The sequence below is a fragment of the Amblyomma americanum genome, chromosome 8, assembly GCF_052857255.1.
Source record: "Amblyomma americanum isolate KBUSLIRL-KWMA chromosome 8, ASM5285725v1, whole genome shotgun sequence".
In the NCBI taxonomy this organism is placed as follows: domain Eukaryota; kingdom Metazoa; phylum Arthropoda; class Arachnida; order Ixodida; family Ixodidae; genus Amblyomma; species Amblyomma americanum.
The window spans coordinates 36767891-36790040 of record NC_135504.1 but is presented as its reverse complement, the minus strand read 5'-3'; the positions used below and the strand labels follow the sequence as shown (position 1 = coordinate 36790040).

Below are 22150 nucleotides of genomic sequence, written 5' to 3'. Positions count from 1 at the left end.
TGCTTCTTTGTACTTTTCATGAAAAATGCAAATGAATGAAACAAATGTGTGGGTGCTTTATGCACTGCTACCTTAGAACAGAATGTGGTGTCAATGTTTCACCAGTCTCAGTGTCTCTCTCACACACACACACACACGCGTGCATGCACGCACACACGCACACAGGAAAATTAATCCACCAGTAGCTCACAGATGTGAATGTACAGCAGAACATCACTGCATGTGTTCATGCACTCAAAATAATAAACAATACAAGTGTTTTCCTTCTGCTGAATACTATCTACGGTAAGTATCTTCACAATTTCGCCAAAATCTGATCAGATGGAACCTCTAGCGACGAACCACAAATGTTCTAACATACAAGCGAGCCGAGCCTGGAGGCGGGGGATTTGCAGCAGTGGTTTGGTGCAATGGGGCAAAGCATCCAAAAACGATGCCCGTGCATGTACTAGTACTTTCGAGCAGGCTGCGCCTAGACGCACATGAAACAAAAAGCAAAAGCGCAGCAGCAGTCAGCTGCCAGGATGGCTTTTCTGCAGTGGATAAATGCGGTGGGATGCAGCATCCTAAGATGACAGTGACAATGAAGATGTTCTGTTTACCTAACAGACCCCACTTTCTTTCAGGCTTAGGACCATGCAAATGCCGATCTAAGTCTACAAACACTTGAGATCTCTTCCGATCTTGAGCCGAGCGGTGGCTGCTCTTATAGGAAGCGAACGTGTCAATCAATTCCATTTGTGCATATTTCTAATTAACATTACTCAAAATAATAGTGGTTTTGGATCATTTTTCCGAATATGGTCCCCCCCCCCCCCCCCCCTCCCCCCATTTTTAGAAGACATGTCGATAAGGGTCTACTGCACAACGAAAATTTCAAGAGTGCATTTCAGTTCTAACACATGCCCATCTTCTCCTCACCTCGTCTACCTGAACAGCCGGCTTCAAGAGGCTCTGCATTTTGACGGGTGACACGATTTCCTGCTTGACCTCTGGCTTGGTTTCCCCGTTGGCCATCGCATGCTCGGCACCCAGTGCGGTCGACGAAGTCCGGCCGCTGTTGTGGTTGGCCACTACCTTAGCCAGCACCTTGGTGGCACGGCAGGCGGTCGAGTAGCAGCCACTCGTACCAGGTGTTGCTGTGTTCCGGCGGCATATGGGAGAGTAGCAATGCCTCACCTTCTCTGCAATGTCCAGAGCCTGGAAGGGAGACCGGAACCAGACCTAACCATTATGTAACCGCAATGGTTTGCACATTCTTCCTAGGAGCCTAATAAAATGCTATTATGCGTTATGCATCAACAGATGATGTCCACAGATCGCCCAAGCATGTCTTTCTGTTGGCGACAGATTGTAACATTTGCGCTTCTCCAGTCATGATTACGACTATTATGACTAGCACTACAGCTGCTGTTTGTATCACGTCTCGGCATTTCAATTTTTAGATCCTTGTACTTTGCATTTTTTTAAAAGTTGCCTCCAAACGTACATCACCAGGCATGGCGGTGTTAATGATACACACACTTTCCTTCTATGACATTCGTCTGGAATATGTACTTTGTTCCGAAATCTTATTGATTCGAATTGGCCGTCTCGGAAAATCAACATCAAACATGGCATTCTGCACCATAACTTATACACACCAAGCACTCATCAATATTCAACGCAGTTGACTGCCAAGTCTCCTAGAAAGGTGCTGACATCATGTGCGAAATGAGTGCTTCTGATAACACCCCGAGCCATGAACTCAAGTGCTCACCGGTTCTTCAGTCGCCACCATGCCATTGATGAGTGGCTTGGCAGCTTTGGCAGGCAACTCGACGGTCTCCACGTCCACATGTGGCTCAGCTTTGACCCTCGCAGATTCAGCCATCTTGTCCTCCAGCTCTTTCAGCTTCAACCGGCGTTCCAGAAACCCGTCTATCTTGGTCGGTTTGGCCACCTGCAAAAGAAGACAAAGTGAACGAGGTAAGCAAGTGTTTTACAGTGGCCTTCCAAAAGCAACACAGAAAGCCACTTTTCTAAATCTGCCGCAGCTTACACACAACACGGGGGCAGAACAACGATTTGTACGAACCTCCACCCAAACAGTAGCACGACAATGGTGGTTTTCTAACAGGAGCATCTACTAACGATAACGGAACGTGCAGCAAAGATCAGAAGCTTGGACAGTAGGAGCAGAAGCCCATGGCGGCGCAAAAGCAGAGGTGTGGTAAAGTTAGGTTTGTCGAGAAACATGTGATGTCCCATTGCAGGCATGCATTCAACGTCCCGCATCCGCTCACAAAGGTGCACACCTCCCTCATCAAAACCTGACGAAACGTGTTACACCAGAACATGGTACAGAAAAGTTCTGCCAGCTTTGCACACTTACTCCTCGATCTCTTCAAGTAAGCTACCGTAACAAGTGCCGTGTCGCTGACAGCAGCATGCCTGCACACTTCTAGGAGACGAGTCACGATACTCACACCTATCCAAAGCACTACTACTATATTTGCACAGATATAATGACAGTTTCTTTTTTTTTCTTTGATTAGTCTGCTTCAGAGAACACCTCGCGTTATATTTGGAGCCAAACTACGAATACAGAGAGAATTTTCTTTTTGCTATTCTTCGATAGCAAGTTTACCCACTGGGACTGTGAGCTGCAAGGAAAAGCCAACCTCTCAATGGCCTTGGGCCATCGAGGTGAAGCACACGGTCGCTTCTCGCAAAAGGCTGCATGCAGTAATGCGTGGGATTCCTGCTAAATATTTCTGATTATTTGTTCTCACTTCACGGAATTTTAAATTTTCCGCTGCAGGAAACTGCAGGCCCTAATTATGCCACAACATTCCTTGCCCTGACAATGGCAGGTGCCACGGTTGCACGCAACTAAGGAACTAAGGGCTATGTATGACCACTGCTTCTTCTCCAACACCAGCACCTGCTCTTGCAGTCTAGACTCTACCCTACTCACCTTTGGGTACAGAGTCCGGACAGGTGACGAGAGGGACTCCGAGACGTCCACCAGCTCCACGACCATGGCACGGGATGCCAGCATTGCCTTGAGCAGGGTCTCGCCCGTAATCTTCACCTCTCTTGTCGCCTCCGCCCCAGACTCTGAGGGCTGCTTCGCGCCTTCGCCAGCCGCACCTTCCTCTTTCTTGACTTCGGCATTCTCCCCACCTTCCTTTGCAGCCTACACAGGTTCACAAAGGTGTAAAAGCCAGCAGCTTGTCGCATGCCCGAGATTGGGTGCGATCTCACAACACCACAGCCTATTCACGAGCAAGCCAAGTGGCGTCAGGTTTTTGTAAGACAAAAGTTCAAACACACAGCAGAGTGAGGGAAGCAAACGCCCCTCTCCGGCCAGTTGCAGCTACTCTTGGGCAGGCAGTTTTTGTGGCTGTAGGCCTAGCCTGCACCCTACTGGGGCAAAGCAAGTACAGGAAAACGTCAATAATTGGGACTTCCAGGGACCGAGAACAAGGTCTTTAGTAATCGGAAGGCCGCATAATAAGACATCTCCCGAAAACCTGCCAAAAACCACTTGCGTCGTCGTAAATTTATTTGGTAAAGACCTGGACGACCACCGTTGTCTGCTTCCGAGATGAAAACTGCACGGCTACGTCAATTTTTCGTAGTCCCATCAAATGCTTTACTGCATGCACACTGTCGGGAATTTCGAAGGCGGCCTACTCCAAAATGGCAAAGGTTTCTGTGGCCTGTTTCACAGAGCGACACAGTAGCAGTGGAGACTCCTCACAGGCAGCACCGTCACATGTGAGGAGGCTCCACAGCGCAAACTGCGGACAGCACGTGACGAGCGCTGCTTCAGCACGCTGGAAGACCCATGCTGACAGAATCGAGGGAAACGTTGGTACAGGAATGGAGAGACGCCTTCCAAGGAGAAAGGTCAGCGACATGCCAATCAACACCTGAACTGTGTGCTCGGCTGCCCTACCGATCACTGCAGTTGCTATGGTTGCCATGGGCTGGCACAAAGTTCAGGAAAGTGCATCCAAAACTACGTAGCCAGGCTGAAAAGTTTTTTTTCAGTGCCATGGCCCCTTGACCCCGCCCCAGATGGCAGCCTGTCCAAATTAAATGGTATGAACTGAGGTGTATTTGAATTAACGAGCCTCTAACACCAGCATATTGCCAGCCCGAATCAACAAGGCTTTGCTGTACACGTTTTCCTGTGCGCTTCACTTTTACTGCTTGTTTCAATGTAGTGAGGCCATCAATACAGAAACCTAGCGTGTTTATGACTATCACTTTTACAAGCAATAGCACATACCAAGCTCAGTTGGTCACTGACAGTTTTTGGCTGCTATATTTTGAAAACTTCACTTAACTCTACTGTACCTGAATGCAATATATACATACAGTAGAATCTCGGTGATAAGAATTTCGCGATGATGCGAATTTGTAAAATTCCCCGGCCGGAGTGCATTCTGCATAATGTGTAGAATTACGGATGTTCCTAACTCTCTGCCGCGCCACACTAGATGATACGAACACACAAGCCGCGATCGCACCTTCGACCACTAAGCGGGGCCTTCACATCGCCGAAATCGCACCCTCGAGCACTAAGCACCGCGAGTAGCGTGGCCACACGGCCGTGAATAAATCCCAACAGCCGTAAACAAAATCTGCATGCACGAATTTTTTACGCTTCTGCATACGAATTTTGTTCATTTGGATGATACAAAATTTCGGATGATACGAATTTTTTCGCGACACCGTGAGATTCGTGTCACCGACATTCTGCTGTATACATTTTTGGCATGCATGAGATTAGGCACGTGAGCACAACAGTGACAGAATTGCCATCTAGAGTGCAAGTAGGTAGAATTATTCATAAATCAGACATCCTGAAATTAATTTTTTTTTAGCCAGTGGCAACGAAGCTTACGCTTCATGTAATGTGGCCTGTGTGATTCACTTGTCTTCAACAGCCACTAGGTCTGCCACTAATACCAACCCACGTCACCACACAAATTTCACTTCTTAGAGCTGCAGCGCAAAATTGTAAAGCTCTCTGCCCGCGCACACAATCTTTGTTTCAAACAACTCCACAGGGATGTACAACACAGCCTTTGCTCTCACCTGCCTCTAAGCAAGAGAAGGTGAGCAGCATTTGTGAGGCTGCTTGTGGTCAGAAGCAGTAAAATAAAACCGGAAGCCCATTACCACAAACGGCGATCGCAGAATGTGGCAATAGACAGGCATGGTAACCTTCAGAGGTTTTTTGGCTATCATGTACTATCGCGATCTAAGGCTTATGGGGCACAAGTATGCAGAAAAACACTTATTTCGCTGCAGTCACGTAATCCAGAAGGACGAAATGTGTCAAGGTATGAGGGGGTAGCAACACCAAGTGACTAACTAACGAGGCAGAGGTGTTGTAAAATTTTTTTCGGGAACATGCGTCCAGTAAACTTTTGAATGCAATAAATAGTATGTGGCCAAGTTCTCGAATCATTATGACCATAGCCCGCCTTGCTACACTTGCTCAGCTTGCCACCACTGCTGATGCTCATTCAAATTAATTTTGTGCATGTTGCGCAAGCCCTCTGCGTTACCTGGTATGTCTTAGACAGCATCACAAATCATGCTGCTGCACTTGACGTGCATCTTCCACTGCCTCTAAATTTACCGCGCTTTTGAAAGCAAGCCACTAATGCTTGAAAAGCTGCTCACGCTAATAAGTATAGCAAACAATGCACACACACATATAAGTGAAAAAAAAAAAAATACTCTAAGCGACACTGACCCATAGGTATTTAAGCTCGTGCTTCCGATAAACACAAATGACGACTCCATCACCGCAAAAATGTGGCTCTACCATAAAACTAGAGCTAAACTGATGATACAAGGCAAAATGCCTGATCGGTTCTTGCTCCTCGCTTGCACTACTAGCCTTGCTTTCAGCCTGAGTGAAGAGTAGCAGAATCCTTTAACCCACTGTGCTTCACATCTATCCAAGCAGACACAGCCACTTTTACCACAGGGGCATATATGCAATCAACACTGCACCCTGACCCTCTCCTACAGAGAACATGAATTCAAGTTCCCCATAGAGCTCAAAGCAGCTTGGTCTCCCAAGCACAGCTCGAGAAGCCGTTACTACCAATGCACCTCCAAGTCTGCAATCTTATCTGCATAAAAAACTCTAACGAAAGAAAAAAACTCTGGCAGCAGCAGCAGCAGTGCTCACCTCGGTAGCCACCTTTGCTCTGGGTTCGGCATTTCGCTGCAGTGCGATGACCACCTTGTGGGGGCCCGCCCGCAGGCCCACCGTGTGTGCCGGCACATGGCGCACCTGGCGCGTGCAGCTCTGCCACTGCCAGCCCCCCTGGCCCGTGATGCGGTACTCCTCGCCCTTCTGCTTCCACACCTGGTCGGGTTCAACAGGGGACGGGGGCACAAGGCAGTCAGCAAAAGGAAGCAGCAATGAAATAAATGCTGCATCAAAAACTTCCGCTGGGCACAAGTGCACGCAGATGACCAGATACCATAGAAGAGGCCTACCAATGTGATGGTATATGCACTGGCAGCACCCACTCAACCATACGCTACAAACCTCAAACCTTGCGCACTTTGCTAAGTGCACCGGATGGAGCCATTAGCATGCGAAGGGCTCTAATTTACATGAAACTGCACTCCAAAGCTACGGCCACACTCGCTGCCTCGCAAAGCAAGGCACCCACATGGCACAAAGAAGAATAGATTCACAGTATCCCACAGCTTCATCAAGAAACAGTACATGCCCTTGTTAAACTGGGAGGTAGTAAAGAACTAAAGAAGAAAAATTAGAAAAGTTCTGCTGTATGGCAAACTCGCAATCCACCGTACCAATGTCACAACACAATCTCCAATATTTAAGCACCATGGCGAGGTGGCAGCACTGACCTGGTGCTTGAGCCCCAGTGTGTACTTGACCCAGACACTGCGGTCCACTTCTTCCTCCATGAGCTCCCGCCGCTCTCGCTTTTCTAGCTTTTTTTTCTCCTCTCGCTCGGCCGCTGTGGTTCGCCACAGGTGCGTGTGACCTGCAGCAACACACGTGCGCAAGCATGCATGAGTACAGCGAACGAAGCAACTGATAAAACACGCTTAGTCCCACCACTTGCATCACAAATCTCTGTACTTCGCAGTCCTGTAAAAATCTTAAATCCTAACCAGCTGCCAAAGAAGAAAGCTTCCGGCGACGACAAAGTTCCTTCCTCGGCCATCACCACAGCATGCAAAAGTGACAGCAATACAAAAGAAAGGCACTTGCAGACTGACCATCTGATGCCCAACATTTACTGCCAGCTAAGTATCCTGCAGCCACTTCTGCCTGCATCAAATTAAACACTATGAAAGCTGGGACCATATTAAAGCCTGCTCAGTTCAATTACGTGCAGATTAACTGTTGCCGCAGATTCATGTACACAAGACGAGTTCAGCTTAATTCAATGGCCTTAGCACTCCACCTCAAGAGGCAAACATTATGAGACCAACCAAATAAGTTCCCATGCCCACAACACCCATTCCGCACAGTTTCAATTTTTGCAAGTGTGTGCTGCAAAACCAATGCACTAAATGGTTTGGTTTGGTTTATGGGGGTTTAACGTCCCAAAGCAACCCAGGCTATGAGAGATGCCATAGTGAAGGGCTCCGGAAATTTCTATCACCTGGGGTTCTTTAATGTGCGCTGACATCAAACATTACACGAGCCTCTAGAATTTCGCCTCCATCGAAATTCGACCACCGCGGCCGGGATCAAACCCGCATCTTTTGGGCCAGCAGCAGAGAGCCGTAACCACTCTGCCATCGCGGCGGCTCCAATGCACTAATTCATTTCTCACTGCTAAATGAACTCGTACGACCGCAAAGTAGCAACCTGTATAGTGAAAATTCTGAGTGTAGCAGACACCCTAGGAAGTGAGATCTCCACAATCACATGACTTGAGGTAGCTTGGGCAGCAAAATGTCAGGAAATTATTTGCCTCTCTGTACCAGGACATGATGCCCACTGATAAGAGAACACGGGGCGTCAACAACCCGCTGAACTTGGCATAAGACCAGCCCCAAGAAGCGTACCGAGCGAGTCGCTCCAGGCGGCATTGAAGAGAACGGGCTTGACCGAGGCCTCGAGGATGGCCAGCGCAAGGGAGAAGTCGCGCGGGGAGGTGCACATGTTGACGGCCCGCAGCCAGTTGCCCCGGTGGATGGCCCAGTTGGGGTGGAGCAGCGCCGCGGGGATGCTGCTCTCCAGCTGCAGCAGCGTCTGCCGCAGGGTGCCCACCAGGGACGCCCGGCTCCCGTGCACTGCACCGCCCCACTGAAAACACCACACACAGGACGTCATGAACAAAAGAGAATCACAGCTCACAGTTGCATAGAACACATTCAGTGAAACCCCAGCACTGTCATCGTTGCCGTCGGTGACCGAGCACCCTCCAATGAAGATTACAAAAAGTGACATACACAAGGAGGTCCACTTTTTTGCCGTCCAGGTAAAACTGGACCTGGATTGCTATGCAGATCAGCTCTGCAAGGAGCGCTCAAAATTTGGGCTGCAAAACTCTGTTGTGGATGGAAGACCTGGAATGAATTTATGCAATTAAAAAAAAAAAATGAACTCAATGCCAGGTATGCACAAATGACCAGGCATGCACATACCAAATAGCTAGCGCAATTTTTTTAACCCCTTGTCAACAGGGCTTGTGGCCCCCTAACCAAAACTATACTCTAAACACGAATATACCTATATATATATATAAAAATTGGAGGACGCTTAAGCTTCGCCTTTAAGAGTGGAACGCGACAGCGTGTTGCAGCACTGCCAGGCAGTCCACGGAACGCCATCACTCATTAGACAAATCGCTCTGTTACGTACGGTGAAACGGACGCGCGGATTGGCAAACCACGTAGAAGCGCTGCCAGTCGCCTTGCCAAAACGCGCGGGACTCAAGTTGCAGTTGTAGTTCGTCGGCACAGCCTTCTCGACAAACCCAATGCCATGAACGCCAGCATAGCTTCCGTCCCGAACGAACGGGCAGCAAGCCGCAAGAATCGTGGTGAACGCGCTTTGGATGTGCGCTGCGTTGTTCACCGCTCACCGCGTGCTTCCCGCGTGCCCGCATGGCCCCACTGCCTACTGTGCCCGAATGAGAGATATGTCAGACGCATCACTTCCTTTCCTTTCCGGCGGGGTTCGGGTGTCCACAGAGACATGTGAGACAGGCCTCACTTGCTTTCCTTAAATGTTAAAACCAATTTTCATTTCATTTTTCTTGCCTTGTGGCGTGGTCCGGGTTTGTCCACCGAAATATGTGACAGGCGTCCCCTTCCTTGCGCTGCCGTCGCGCGCTATCTGTTGGGGCAGTGGCGTACATTGCGAGGAGGAGGAGCGATTTTTCGCTCACGGCGCCGACACAGGGCCCTTAACGGGGCGTTAAAAGAGAGCGCGATAGAGGACAGTTTACTCCTTTCTGCTTACAGTGTAAGCATCTACGATGCCATCCGAACCCCCACCTTGAACTCGGAGGCCGCCGTGAGTGAGAACTTGTGGGACAGGTGTCGCCGCTTGTCCCTGTCCTCGGCATGCTGGTGCTTGTTCAGGGCCAGCGTGTTGCTGTTGTACTGGTTGGTGAAGCTGCGGTAGCTGCCCTCCATGCCCAGTTTGAACAGCAGCGAGCCAGAGTTGAGCGGCACCGCCCCCCCGCTGGCCGCCTTGCCCCGCGTCACCCTCGAGATCTCACCGTCCTTGGTGAGCACCAACACAGAGTCGCTGTCGCTGTCTGACGCGCCCCCCGACTTCTTGGCAGACCCCGTCGAAGACCTGGTCGAGTCGTGGGCAAAGCTCCGGGGGACCAGTGCACCGGTCTTGGACCGGGTCACGATGGAGGACCGAGGGCCTGCAGAGCAAAAGAAGGGCCAAGCCAAGAGTTTTTCCATCATATCAGTTAAGAAAGTCCGCTTCGAAACCCAGCCATTCCTCGAGGCCACTTCGCGGTGTCCGACTCAGGGTGGCACTACCCATACGTTGCTCAGCACGCTATCGCTGCTACCCTGAATCTTTCGTTTCTCCACTATATGCTTGTATTTAGCAGGGCTGAGCAGTTTTTCTCAAACGCCGCAGGTGGCATAAGAATCCGCCAGTCTTCTAGTTATGGCCCAATCAGAGCCCCAGATTCTGATACATGGGTTCTACGGGGAATTTCGCAACATTTAAAAAAAAAGAAGCTCACGAGTGCAGTGACACTTCATGTGAAGCTTAGTTTGAAATTTCTACTCAGCTGATCGAAATCCCTTCAAGCCGACGGAAAATTATCCATACATGTCGACTTGGGAAAAAAGAAAGGCAGCAGACCTGTCACACAGAAGCTTGACAAACACAGGTGACTGACATTCAGACTGTCACCTTGGGGTGCTAGAAGACAACCCAAGGTGGGCCAAAGGATTGGAAAATAATAGTGTGGACAGCCGCGTGAAAGCTAAATGGCACCAGCATTCAGCCAGAACTTTGTGGCATTTTCACAGCCTGCAACAACATTGCACAGCAAGAGTGCCCACAACAGGCACTGGCCATTGAGTCTGGTTCACAAAAAGTATTCACGACGTGAACAGCATTCTGTACAGCAGCCATGGTGAAAATGGGAGCAGAAAACTAACTGAACTGTTGTTCTGTTCCGTTTGCCAGGTGCCCTGTCACTTGATGGTGCCAAATAGAACTGCGGAAGAGCTCACACAGGTAGGCCATTTGCGGTCCAAGTGGCAACGCTGAATCATGCAATACGCAATATGCGCGGCAATATTTCTCTCGAGTATACCATATCAGTTCCCCTCGGGAGGCAACCAGTCTAAAGACAAGCCACTTGCCACACCACCCATAAGTAGCTCTTTCTCCCTAAAGTCTACTCACAACCCTGTACCTCAAATGTACCAACACAATAAGACTGCCTCTTCAGAGATCACACCAGTAGCGAATAATGCAAACAGTAGATAAGAGCAAAGTGCCAGACCTTCGGGTTCTTCCTTGACACCCCCTTTTCCTGCCGCCTTTTTCGCACTGTCCTCCTCGGATGACTTCTTGTTGGCTGCCTCGTCTTCAGGGTTTGCTCCCGACTGTTCCGAATCGGCATCTTTCTCCTCACCCTCTTTGGTTTCAGGCGCTGTGGAGTCGGCCTCAGTTTCCGCAGGTTCTTCCTTCACCTCGTCTTTTACTTTTACTGCACCACAACAGACATGAGCAAGCACGAGTTACAAAGTGCTTGCAACAACAAAAAAATGCAAGGGCCTGTGATCAAGAAAAAAAAAAGAACTACAGCCTAGTCATCTCCCCACTTCCCCTCAATGAAAACACGCCTATTAGGATAAAGTGAATGCCCTTGCTTCACAGATGCAAGCAGCCCATCAAAGTGTTCCAGCATTGCGTGCCACAATAGACAAATTAAAATCAAGTAAATTTAGTTCAAGGAGGCACTAAACATTGTGCAAGGAGCACAAATTCAAGCCAAGTACTTTTAGTTCAAAATGCCGCAGAACAAAAACAATGCTAAACACTTGGTTCTTACCACCGATTTAAGGAAAAGCAAAGCACACCACTACTTCTCCGCTTCCCAAAAGAAATTACCACAATCAACCCCACCAGACGCTAACACAAAACACCTTGGTAGCAAACTCACCCACTGTAACCGTCTTGGTGCTGGTGGTCGTGGTGGTCACCACTGTGGTGACAGTGGTTGTGGTCACTTCTTCGGCCTCCATGGGAACAGGGGCAGTCTCCGGGTCCATCGGCTCTAGCTTTGGCTCCAACAGGGCTGCTGCTCGGTGCTGCTCACAGTCCATATCCAGCATGTTTGCGTGCGACGCGACGTTCATTTCCTCCTCGACGACCTCCTGATGTGCAGCGTTCAGGCGGGCCAACGCTTCCTCGCATGTGACTGGGGCTGGCATGAGCAAGCCGTCTTCATCAGAGTTGAAAAGGCGTCTTGCCTCACTTTCCAGGTGGGCTGCTGCCAGTGCCTGCAGGTGTCCACACAGGTGTGGACATCTCAATCCATAAGTACAGCCATTTCAAAGTAAAAAAAAAAAAAACCCAAGAGGTTTCATTTTTGCCCATGCCACGTGGGCCATTACACATCGCCAGTGCTCCATCTCTTAAAGTAAAAGTTAATCGCATCCTCACCCATCCAAGACTAAGAACCTCCTCTGATGCCACAAAGGCCCCAGCACATGGCTAGGAAGAACACGTCCCTTTGTCTGTTTACTTTTTTAAAAAAGGCTGTAAGTCTACAATAAACAAAAGTCTCCACAGGTAAGCTAAATGACTCTACCCTCCAACGGAACGCAACCTGGAATCTTGCACTGTCCATGCCCTAAATGCACTGCCATAAGAATGGGTGCAACTTTCCCTTTCTACGGGACGATCAAATTCTAAGGGGCCAACAAAGCCTAGTTGACTAACCCCATTCAAATAACACACAACTAATCACTTGCATGTTGACGGAAACTGTACTTTTATGCAAAGCTAAGAGATGGCACATGGAGTAATGCCTCACATAAGAGAGCCTCGGTTTCCCATCACCACCCTTCACCACAAGGCAACAGTGACCGGCCCAAGAGCAGGCCTGGCAGCAAACCCTCACCGACAGACCAGATGCCACACAGACCACACAACTAATCACTTGCATGTTGACAACAACTGTACTTTAATGCAAAGCTAAGAGATGGCACATGGGAGTAATGCCTCACATGAGAGAGCCTCGGTTTCCCAACACCACCCTTCACCATAAAGCAACAGTGACCAGCCTAAGAGCAGGCCTGGCAGCAAATTCTAACCGAAAGACGAGATGCAAAAAGAATTCCCTAGAAATTCACCCAGAATCAACTGAGGAGTAGATGCAAATATGAACGATCCATGTGCTGTTCCTATCCTTCAAGAGAGGGAGCTACTGTAAAAACCCGCATATAATACGTTTTTTTCCCCGGATTTTAGCATGTCAAATTTCCATCTCGCATTACTATATGCGGATCCAAACAATTTTCAGCCGCAATCCGCAGTTCCGGTTTTGTTATTGTCAAGCGCCGTTACCATCGTGCTGGATGGATGGATAAGGCTGAACCCTTTAAATCACGCGGTGACTCAAGCCACCTAGCCATGAGTTATGAAATTTTACTCTTGCCTTGATTTTGCTTCAAGCGAAAGGAGGCGCTATCTAGCGGTGGCATAAGTCTACAGTTTCAATTTCAACACATGGTCACTACGCTGATCTGACCTCGCGATGCCCAGGACGATCACGCCTCCCATGGTATCGCGGCTGCGAAAGCAGTTCTTGGCTGCTTTTAAAAGGAAAGTGATCATAGCTGTCGAAAGCATCGGTACCCCATCAAGCACTGCTATATGGCCTGAATGAGGTAGGGACAGCCAGCAGTTACTGCCGCCGGGCATGGGCCTCTCTAGCCATGCTGTGCAGTTGGACGGCGGACGCTTGTGCTAGCGTTCCCGAGGAGCTCACCGGTTGTAACTTCAAGAAATGCTGGATATCAAACGTGCTCGATGGTACCGAAGACGTGCTTTTGTAGAAAGGTTTCTCTGACAAGGGCTTTTCATAAGATGATACACCCGACAACGACATCGCTAAAGCACCGACTACGCACTTCCGACGCGTGCGTGCCTGCGTGCCCACGAGTATGCCGGAACCGGTCTGCGCACGCTCGCAGCGCGGGACACAAGTAGACGCGAGCGCGGTGCCCGATGTGTATCTTCCAGATATTTGGCACCCCCGCTACAAGTGTCGTATCCAGCGCGCTGGCGTACACAAATAATCAGAGTACGCTCGGCTTTCCAGACTTCCGAAACGTTTTCGAGCCGTCTGCCTTACTCGCATTATACACGGATGAAGACTTTTTTCCGTTTTTGCTATCACCAAATTACACCTCGTATTATATGCGGGTTCGTATTATTCGCGGGTTTTTATGGTATACGGACCCCAGAGGTCAGCCCAAACCAAGTGGTCTAAGGGGGAAGGGAGGGCCTCTTACCGCATGCTCTTCTTCCATCCGCCGTCTTTCTTCAGCCTCCTGGGCCTCCCGCTGTTTCCTCTCTTCTTCTTCTTTGGCTCGCTGCACCGCCCGCTCGGCCTGCAACTTGGTCAGGGCCGCTGCAAAGGCACAACACACAGTGGCGTGTATGGGTCAGGAACCGGGCGAACCCTCTCCCCGCATTTCACCCCCGAGCGCCCAGACTGGGAGATACTTCTCCTCGTTAGAAGACCAAAGGCTCCCCCGGCAAAGCTGGAACTTTTAACCGTGCAAGAAGTATACAACAGATGCATCTTACCAGAACTCACCTGTGGGGCAGAAACGTGAAGGCTAATGAAAAGGGTTTAACTTAAATGGGCTATGAAAGGGGCTCTAATAAAGTTGAGGTATGCCTGGGATGTTAAAGCACGCTGCTTCAGGAATATTGTCCAGGAGGAATTTTTTAATGCGCTTTGTAGAAGCTTTGTTATCTGTAGTAAAAATTTCAATTTCAGGATCTTCATGTCTTTCCCTCTCCTCTTGTAACATTTTACACACTGGAAGGCCGGCGCTCTTTTGCCGGCCCCACCTCCTGGGGCAGAGCATCCTGACCTGCCAAAGCTATGTGGCTTATTGGCCGCGGCCATGGTAGCTGCCCGACGTCTGAAAGAATCTAACCAATAGCCATCTCTCAACATGTATACGCAGGTGCGAGCGACGGAGGAGAGTGCGAGCATGAAAAATTCGCCGGGAAGGACGCGCCAACTTTCGCGCGTGATTGTGGGTTCTCCACTGCGTGTTGAAGTGTATTATTTGGCTGAGGTTTTCACAACAACACAGTGCGGTGATTGAGCCAGTTGATGTGCTCTCCTTGGAAGGTGTTTCATAAGGACAGCACAGCGAGCTATAGAAAGAAAAGTGACAAGTGTAACATTAAGAGACAGGAAGAGGGTAGAGAGGGTCAGGGGTCAAACACAGGTTAATGACATCCTAGTCGAAATCAAGAGGAAGAAATGGGTTGGGCAGGGTATGTAGTGCGAGGGCAAGATAGCCGATGGTCCGTAACGGTAACGGAGTGGATTCCAAGGGAAGACAAGTGTAGCAGGGGGTGGAGAAAGTTAGGTGGGTGGATGAGATTAAGAAGTCTAAGAATACGGCGGCCACAGCTGGCACAGGACAGGGTTAATTGGAGAGACATGGGAGAGGCCTTTGTCCTGCAGTGGGCGTGGTCGGCTGATGATGACGACGATGTGCAAGCGTACTCAATCATGAAAAAAATTTATCTCACTCCACTGCCAGTTTCACTTCACTCCCATCAAGATACCAAAGTAGTGAAGATTGCAGCATCATCCTGGGGTGCACAAGCTACCAATGATCCGTCAACGTGGCAAATTTAAAGTAATTTAAAATAAAATCAACAGCTCAAAGTACCATTTTCTGCATCCAGGTAAGTTTTCCGGTTTCCCTTGGCGGAGTTTGTTAGCTTCTCGGTGAGCTCCATGTGCCGCGTGATCTCCTCGCGGAACTCCGCAATGGTCCGGCACAGGTCCAGCTCCAGATCTTCTGCGTCGAGCACGTCGAGCAGCTCCTCCAGCTGCGCTGGCGTTGAGTAGTAGAATGCCTCGTTGTTCTCCCCTTCCCTGCAAACGGGGCGCACCGAATTTCTAACTGCTGCGTTAAAAACCCATGCCTCTGCGGGCATTCGCATCATATATACTCGAAACAAAAGTGACCTCAAGACGTGCACGCAAACATCAATTCAGTGCAGCTGGCTTCAAACCTCCAGTTTTTAACTTCCGATTAGCAATTAGATTAGCAACTAGCAATTATGGCATGAATTAACTCCATAAGCCCCTGACCGAGTACCTGACAAGTAGCAGTCATATCCATAGACAGAAACCACCACCACCAACAAAAAAAAATACGGGGATTTCTTGTTCTTGCTTGCTTGATTACTGACTGCCTGTTCAGCAATGTATTAACATCTCTGTAGAGCGAAACTCTATAAGGATGTTCTGTCAGTTTTTCATGCGTTCTTTTTTGTTTCCTTGCGCTTGTCCTGGGACAGAGGGGGCAAGTCGGTGCATTCCCCACAGTGATTGAGAAGCACACTAGCAGTGTCAGCTAACAGAGTCCTTGCCTTACTTCGCGATCAAACTTGTGGTGGTTTTAAAAGTTCTCTGCGCACAACGGAGGAACCATAAAGAAGCCACTCACACAAAAACCCTCCGGCAGAGAAACCAATATTTCCGGCCATGCCGATCGAGGCCCAGGCATTCTTGTCGACTTAGAAGGCCCCCTTTCTCGATGTCCGATATACAGTCTGTGACACCAGAGACCTGCAAACATCATCCAATGACAATTGAGAGAGAGAGAAAAAAGGCTCACAGTACATCACGTAAAAGAGCATTAAGTGGGATAAAGGCAAAAATTAAAACAACAAAAACAAACTTGCAATGCTCATACTAAGCCGAAGAATTAATTTAAAGTGTCTTACAAAAACTAAGGGGTGTCTTTTTTGATCAGTAACCGTTCCTCTAAAACCCCAAGCTGGCTTCCTCACGTGACAAAAAGCGCTTGCACCCTGCCACTGTGACCCTTCTTTTTCACAATAGAAGACATGATCCAGAACGAATTGGACAAGAACCTAATTTTCACACCAGGTAAAAAGCCCATATTTGAAGTAAATTCGTACAGGGCAAGGACTTGCAATAAAGGGCTTTTACTGCTGTGCAATGCTGCATACAAGTTTGTCAAACCAGATGCATTCCAAGCCAAGAACTGTATAAAAAATGCTAATGTCGCACCACAGCCAGGCATCACACTTTCATCCACCAGCATTTCAGGGGATGTTGCATTAAGGAGGTACAGACATGAAATTTCAGACCAAGAACTGATATAATTTGTTAACTCAGTGTACAGGCATCGAATGGAAGGTCACATAACTGAATACAATTCTTAATACTTCCCAGTAGCAGCTATGACATTTTCATCCAGTTGGGAAATTGACATCAAGTAGCGTGTACTATGAGTTGGAACAAAAGTTGACACCATGTCTGTCTGAAAAAAAAAAAGTTTAAAACCGAGAACCTGATAGGCTACCAGCAGTGTACGGTAAGGCTCAAGAAGACCAACTTTTCTAAGATTTCTGAGCCCACACGATCGCCAATGCTGAAGCGAGTTGAATGTGGTGTCACAAAGGAGCCAAGCACTGGCGCTGACAAATACCAAAATTCGTGATAAAAAAGTTGCTTCCAATTAATCAGTGATGCCCCATTATTTCCCAGTTTTTCATTACATAAAAGACGTCCATACTGCTTCAAATATTGTTACTAACACACAATGTAAAAAAACAATAGAAAAAGCAAAAGAGCCACAAGCAAACTCTCCTGCAAGTCTCGGTAATACCCATCACATGTACCAAACAAAACTAGGCTTCAAAAGTTTTGTTCCAGGAGAAACGGCAAAAACCTCTCACAGATATGTGTGTAAACATAACCTGAATAAATTGCTAACAAGCCCAGTAATGCACAATGCTCAATTTTGATAGAGACTGTACCATTTGTTGATTAGTAACCGGCAAATGAAAGCACCTACGTACCACATTCTTGTGTGCTGAAAACTATCCAATAAATCACTCAGTATGTTTTATCCTTTGCTCATGGCGCCCTTGGTGCTTTGCGTGTTTTTACTACAAGTGCATGTGTACAGTTCGATAAGGTACATTTTGGAAGAACAATCACGAGTTTTGAAACATTTGACCTTTTGAGCCTTTTCCATCAGTCAACAGCCACACAATGCTTCTTGCAGCAATTTTCTGTTATAATGAAAGTTTTCTTATATGTATAAAGGGGCTCATCATGAAGTCAGTGGTACAAACGTGTACCACTTTTTCCTATAAAACCAGGGTGGTCAGAACAGCTTGATAGCGATGTCATCCAATTTCCAGCATCAATGCGAATGCAATTCTACCACTTGTATGCAAGTGAGCCGGAACTAAATTTCAGGCCCCACAAAGAGTTCCGATGAGAGCTATGATTTGTCGGTGCAGTAATTTTTTTTCGACCAGCACTACTCGGGCAGACATCACACATTTGGGATATTCTAGGCACGGTCAGCAAAAACCATATTTTAAACCTACAGCAATAAAACCTGATCACCTGGTATGAATCAGGGAACACTTGGTGCAGTTTCTGTGATGGTTGTGTGGGGTATAACGTCCCGAAGTTGGACACTGGCAATGAAAGATGCAATACTGAAGTGCCCCGGATTGCTTCTGATACCACGTGGTGTTGTTTCATTTGCAGCTTTCCAAGGTTCAAAGATATGAGCATAGTTTTCAATCAAAGTAGAATTTTTGTCATTAGAATGCGGTAATCTGTCGATACAGTCCAACTTCAATTTGTTGTCGACGTTTCTCAAGTATTGCAATGTCACGCCTATAAGTGGGAGTGGTTTGCTAAATTTCCGCTGCAACTTGAGCACCAAGAAAAGCATCCACAAACAACCCTTTAATAGAAATACGATACTTCAGAGAAATTCAGTTCGGATCACATGTTCACATTTGCTGCAGCTATGATTGCGGCATGCGCACAATTACCTCCCTAGTTATTTGCGGTGATCAATAACAGTTACCACACAACAAGGCCCTACACAACCAAGTAATTCAACCCGTTTTTCTAAAACAAATTTAAAAAAAAAATGGAAAGAGAGCAAGCAAGACGGCAGACAAGCAGTGAGGTGATGCTCGGGGTGCACCATCTGGAAGCACGCATTTAGAAACGCAGATAACAAGCAGCTGACATGTGCAGCTCTTGTCTGCCACTGAGCACATCACTCTTTATCAGCTGTTTGCAGCTACTCAAGGAGTCAAAGCGCGAAAGAGGAGAGAGAAAGCTGCAACAGTGGCTGAAAACGATAGGTCCCTCTGCCACCTTCCCTGGACTACTCATCACAATGCTGTCGCGCAAGATGCTAGGTGTTGCTATATCATCATTCACGTTTTAAGGCTTACAGGCCTCAATTTTTTTTTTGTCACGCATTTATTTTTGTTTGAAACTGTGTGGGAGACATTAGTAAGCATGGATCATCACATGGAATTTACCTTACGCTGGTAAAGAATCTTGTGCGCTGCTAAGAAGTTCACAGGACAACATAAAAAAAAAGGACAAAGTACGTACTTCGAAGCGAATTGTACTTTGTCCTCTCCATTATGTTGTCCTGTGAACTTCTTAGCAGCGTACTGTTACACCAAATGGCCCCATACTACCTTTGTCGGAACTGACCTGCATGCACCCAATAAATTACAACTTAATTTCTTCTCCCATGTAGTTCCAGGTCGAGTCCAGCGGCACAACAGTGGCTATGACACCACGAATAAGGCTAAGGTTAAGGCAAGCATGCAAGAACTATAGTACAATAGCTGTTTGTTCATTTGCTGTCACTCCAATCGCTGGGACAGGTCAGTGTAACAGTTGGGGCAAATTAAAAAGAAAAAGCAGCAATTAGATTACGATGTTGTAATGCCTCACGCGACCTCAACCCTGCCTGCGACGTCACAAACACTGCTCTGCTGCTGAAACTACATTGAAGAAGAAATTCAATGATAATTTATTTACTGCCTGCAGGCAAATTCTACGTGGTGGTACATGCTTACTATGCTTAACACGTCATTCCAAAGAAGGAACACGCAATAAAATTTTACTGCCAGCACACTTTTAGGTAGCCTAAGCCTGCAAACGACAGTTTCGAAATCATGCATTCAGACCAATCTTCTCTACATTGTGAAAAAATTACTTACAAAGCTTCTCCATAAGGTGTTGGTAAGCGCTCAGACAAAGATGAACGCCAAAGCAAGGCAAGACAAATTTAACAAATTTTTAAGAAGAAACTGGACAGGAAAGACTTGCATTAGATGTCTCTAGAAAGAACACTTCAGCAATCAGTGCTGTTGACTAAGTCTAGCCGTTCTGTTGTGCAGCACAAAAAATTACACAATACAGGTGATCCAAGGAGCATGTTGATAGATGAGGCTACAGAGGTCACAGTGCCAAATGCTTTTGAAAAATAAAGAGATGTAAAAAAAACAATCAATGCACAAAAGCATGCACTGCATAAAAGGAAAAAAAAGGGAAGATACTGGTGTCTTCCATGTCAGAACTGCTGTCACAGCAATGAAAGGAACGTGCGTTTTACGTCAAGTGACACGCAGTGAAGACCACCTTAAGTTTGTTGTGAAACCATGGCAACTAGCGACACAACCTAAACTAATCAAATGGTAAACGAGGCACTGCCTTCTTCCACCGACAACACTGTAAATGCAAGGAAGTGCAATGCAAATGGATGATATTCTGAATGCTTTCGCACAGTACTTTACATGCTGGCCGCAAACGCCCGAGCTGAGGTATGCGCCGTTCTCACAACTGAAAGTGCCAGCGGAGATATGGAAGAGCCTGCTCCTAAAATGATCAAGCTTGGCACATGAGAGAGTTGTCGAAGCTACTTGACTTGCAAGGGTTTCCCACGCCTCTAATAATAAACCGTGACCGTGCAACACTTGCAACGGAAAGTAGACCACAGTTGTGGTACTAAACACACCCGTACCACTGCGCACTTAGTTTTACCATCAGCATTTGTGGTTCATCCGCCCTCACCACACGTACTCGACGTTATGGTAGCAGAGTGACTTATACTTCGCACCAAACAAGTTTACATAAGCATGTGTACGCATGACATCGATGACACAACAATCGCACACGATCACCCTCTTCGGGAACAACTCGGGCCCATTCAGGCTTCGAATGCTTCTCACAAAACCTCGACACCAGCCCTGACAGGCAAGCACCTCGCACAGCCACAGGTCAGAACATCATCACGTCGTTCGCCATGTCGGGCACACACGATCAGACACCAGCTCCGTGCCATTCGCGCATGCGAGGCCACATGCCAACTAGCATATACCTGGTTGGCCTGGCAGACGGTGCAGATCCAGTCCTCGGTGGGCACATCCTCGAGCGGCGGGTCGAGGCAGGCCAGGTGGTAGACGGCCGGGCAGGTCTCGCAGCACAGCAGGTCCCCCAGCTTGTGGCACACGCGGCAGTGGTCGTCGTGCTTCGCCACGCCCTCGCTGGTGATGTCCTCGCGGGCCTGCGCCGTGGTCAGGAACTGGTCGCACAGAAACTCGAGCACGTTCAGCTTGCTCGCCACCGCCGTGAAGGGGTACTCGCACCGCTCCAGCGCGGCCAGCATGGGCCGGTACTCGGTGTCGCTCGTCAGGTACATGCGCAGCACCGCGGGCCACGTCACCGGGTCCACCATGTAGAGGTGGACGTTGATGCTGTCCTTGAGGTCCTGCGGACCGAACTGCGTGCCGGCCGCCTCCTCCTCGCGCAGGATGGCGCGCAGTAGCGCGATGTGCGCCTCGGACAGAAGCGCCGACTGCTCGTCCGACATCAGGGCCACGCAAAAGTCCTCGAATCGGAACGGCGTCAGCCTCAGGATGTTCCTGAAGTGGCGCAGCGTCTCGTAGATGCTCAGGGCGCGCATGATGTGGCACGTCGGCAAGATCAGATCCTCCGAGCTCTTGGGCAGCGCCAGCGGCGGGATCTCGCGCTCCTGCAGAAACACGGGACTGTGCGGCCGCCGGGTCCATTTTCGCTTGGCCGGCGTCGAGCTCGATATGGTGCTGTAGCTGCTCTGCGAGTAGACGCTCACGTCGTCCGACTCGTAGCTGGCGACCGAGTCCGCATCCTCGTCTTCTTCGTCCTCGGCGCGCTGGTAGTCGCTCTCGTCACTCGACGGGGGCTCCAAGTCATTGTCCTCGTCGTCTCCGCCCAGCACGGTCTGAATGAACGAGCGCACCTTTTGGGATTTTTCCCGCAGTCTCTGCTTGAGCTGGGGCGTGCTGTTCTCGTACTGGCGCAACTGCAGCCCCAGGCGCGAGCTCTGGGCGCTGGAGCCAGCGTACAGGTAGCGAGGCTTCTTGAGCAAGCTAGGCCTATGCGAGAGTACCGCCGACTTGGGCGGCCGCCCGCGGCCTCTCCGGCCCCGGGAGGACATTGGAAGGCCTTGGTACCGTCCCAAACCCGCTAGGAAAGCTTTTTCCGGCCCGAGACACGGCCGATATTTACCTGGGGCTCGGCAATTC

General features: G+C 48.7%; 1 protein-coding gene across 2 annotated transcripts in view; it reads right to left on the bottom strand.

Moving 5' to 3' along the window:
• The window catches only part of E(bx) (nucleosome-remodeling factor subunit NURF301 E(bx)), a 66269-nt gene extending 44207 nt beyond the window's left edge, over positions 1-22062 (bottom strand). Inside the window, exons 1-13 of one of the 2 annotated variants that reach the window (XM_077634481.1) lie at positions 20965-22062; positions 16222-16343; positions 15436-15668; positions 14026-14144; positions 11667-12006; positions 11004-11210; positions 9514-9896; positions 8077-8317; positions 6901-7040; positions 6206-6385; positions 2960-3181; positions 1760-1942; positions 922-1200 (exon numbers count right to left, since the gene is read on the bottom strand). In XM_077634481.1, the coding sequence (XP_077490607.1) occupies positions 922-1200; positions 1760-1942; positions 2960-3181; positions 6206-6385; positions 6901-7040; positions 8077-8317; positions 9514-9896; positions 11004-11210; positions 11667-12006; positions 14026-14144; positions 15436-15668; positions 16222-16343; positions 20965-22062 (3747 nt within the window). The remainder of the gene's footprint in view (positions 1-921; positions 1201-1759; positions 1943-2959; positions 3182-6205; positions 6386-6900; positions 7041-8076; positions 8318-9513; positions 9897-11003; positions 11211-11666; positions 12007-14025; positions 14145-15435; positions 15669-16221; positions 16344-20964) is intronic. The other variant, XM_077634482.1, reaches the window with a different exon arrangement.
• Positions 22063-22150: the final 88 nt, after the last annotated feature.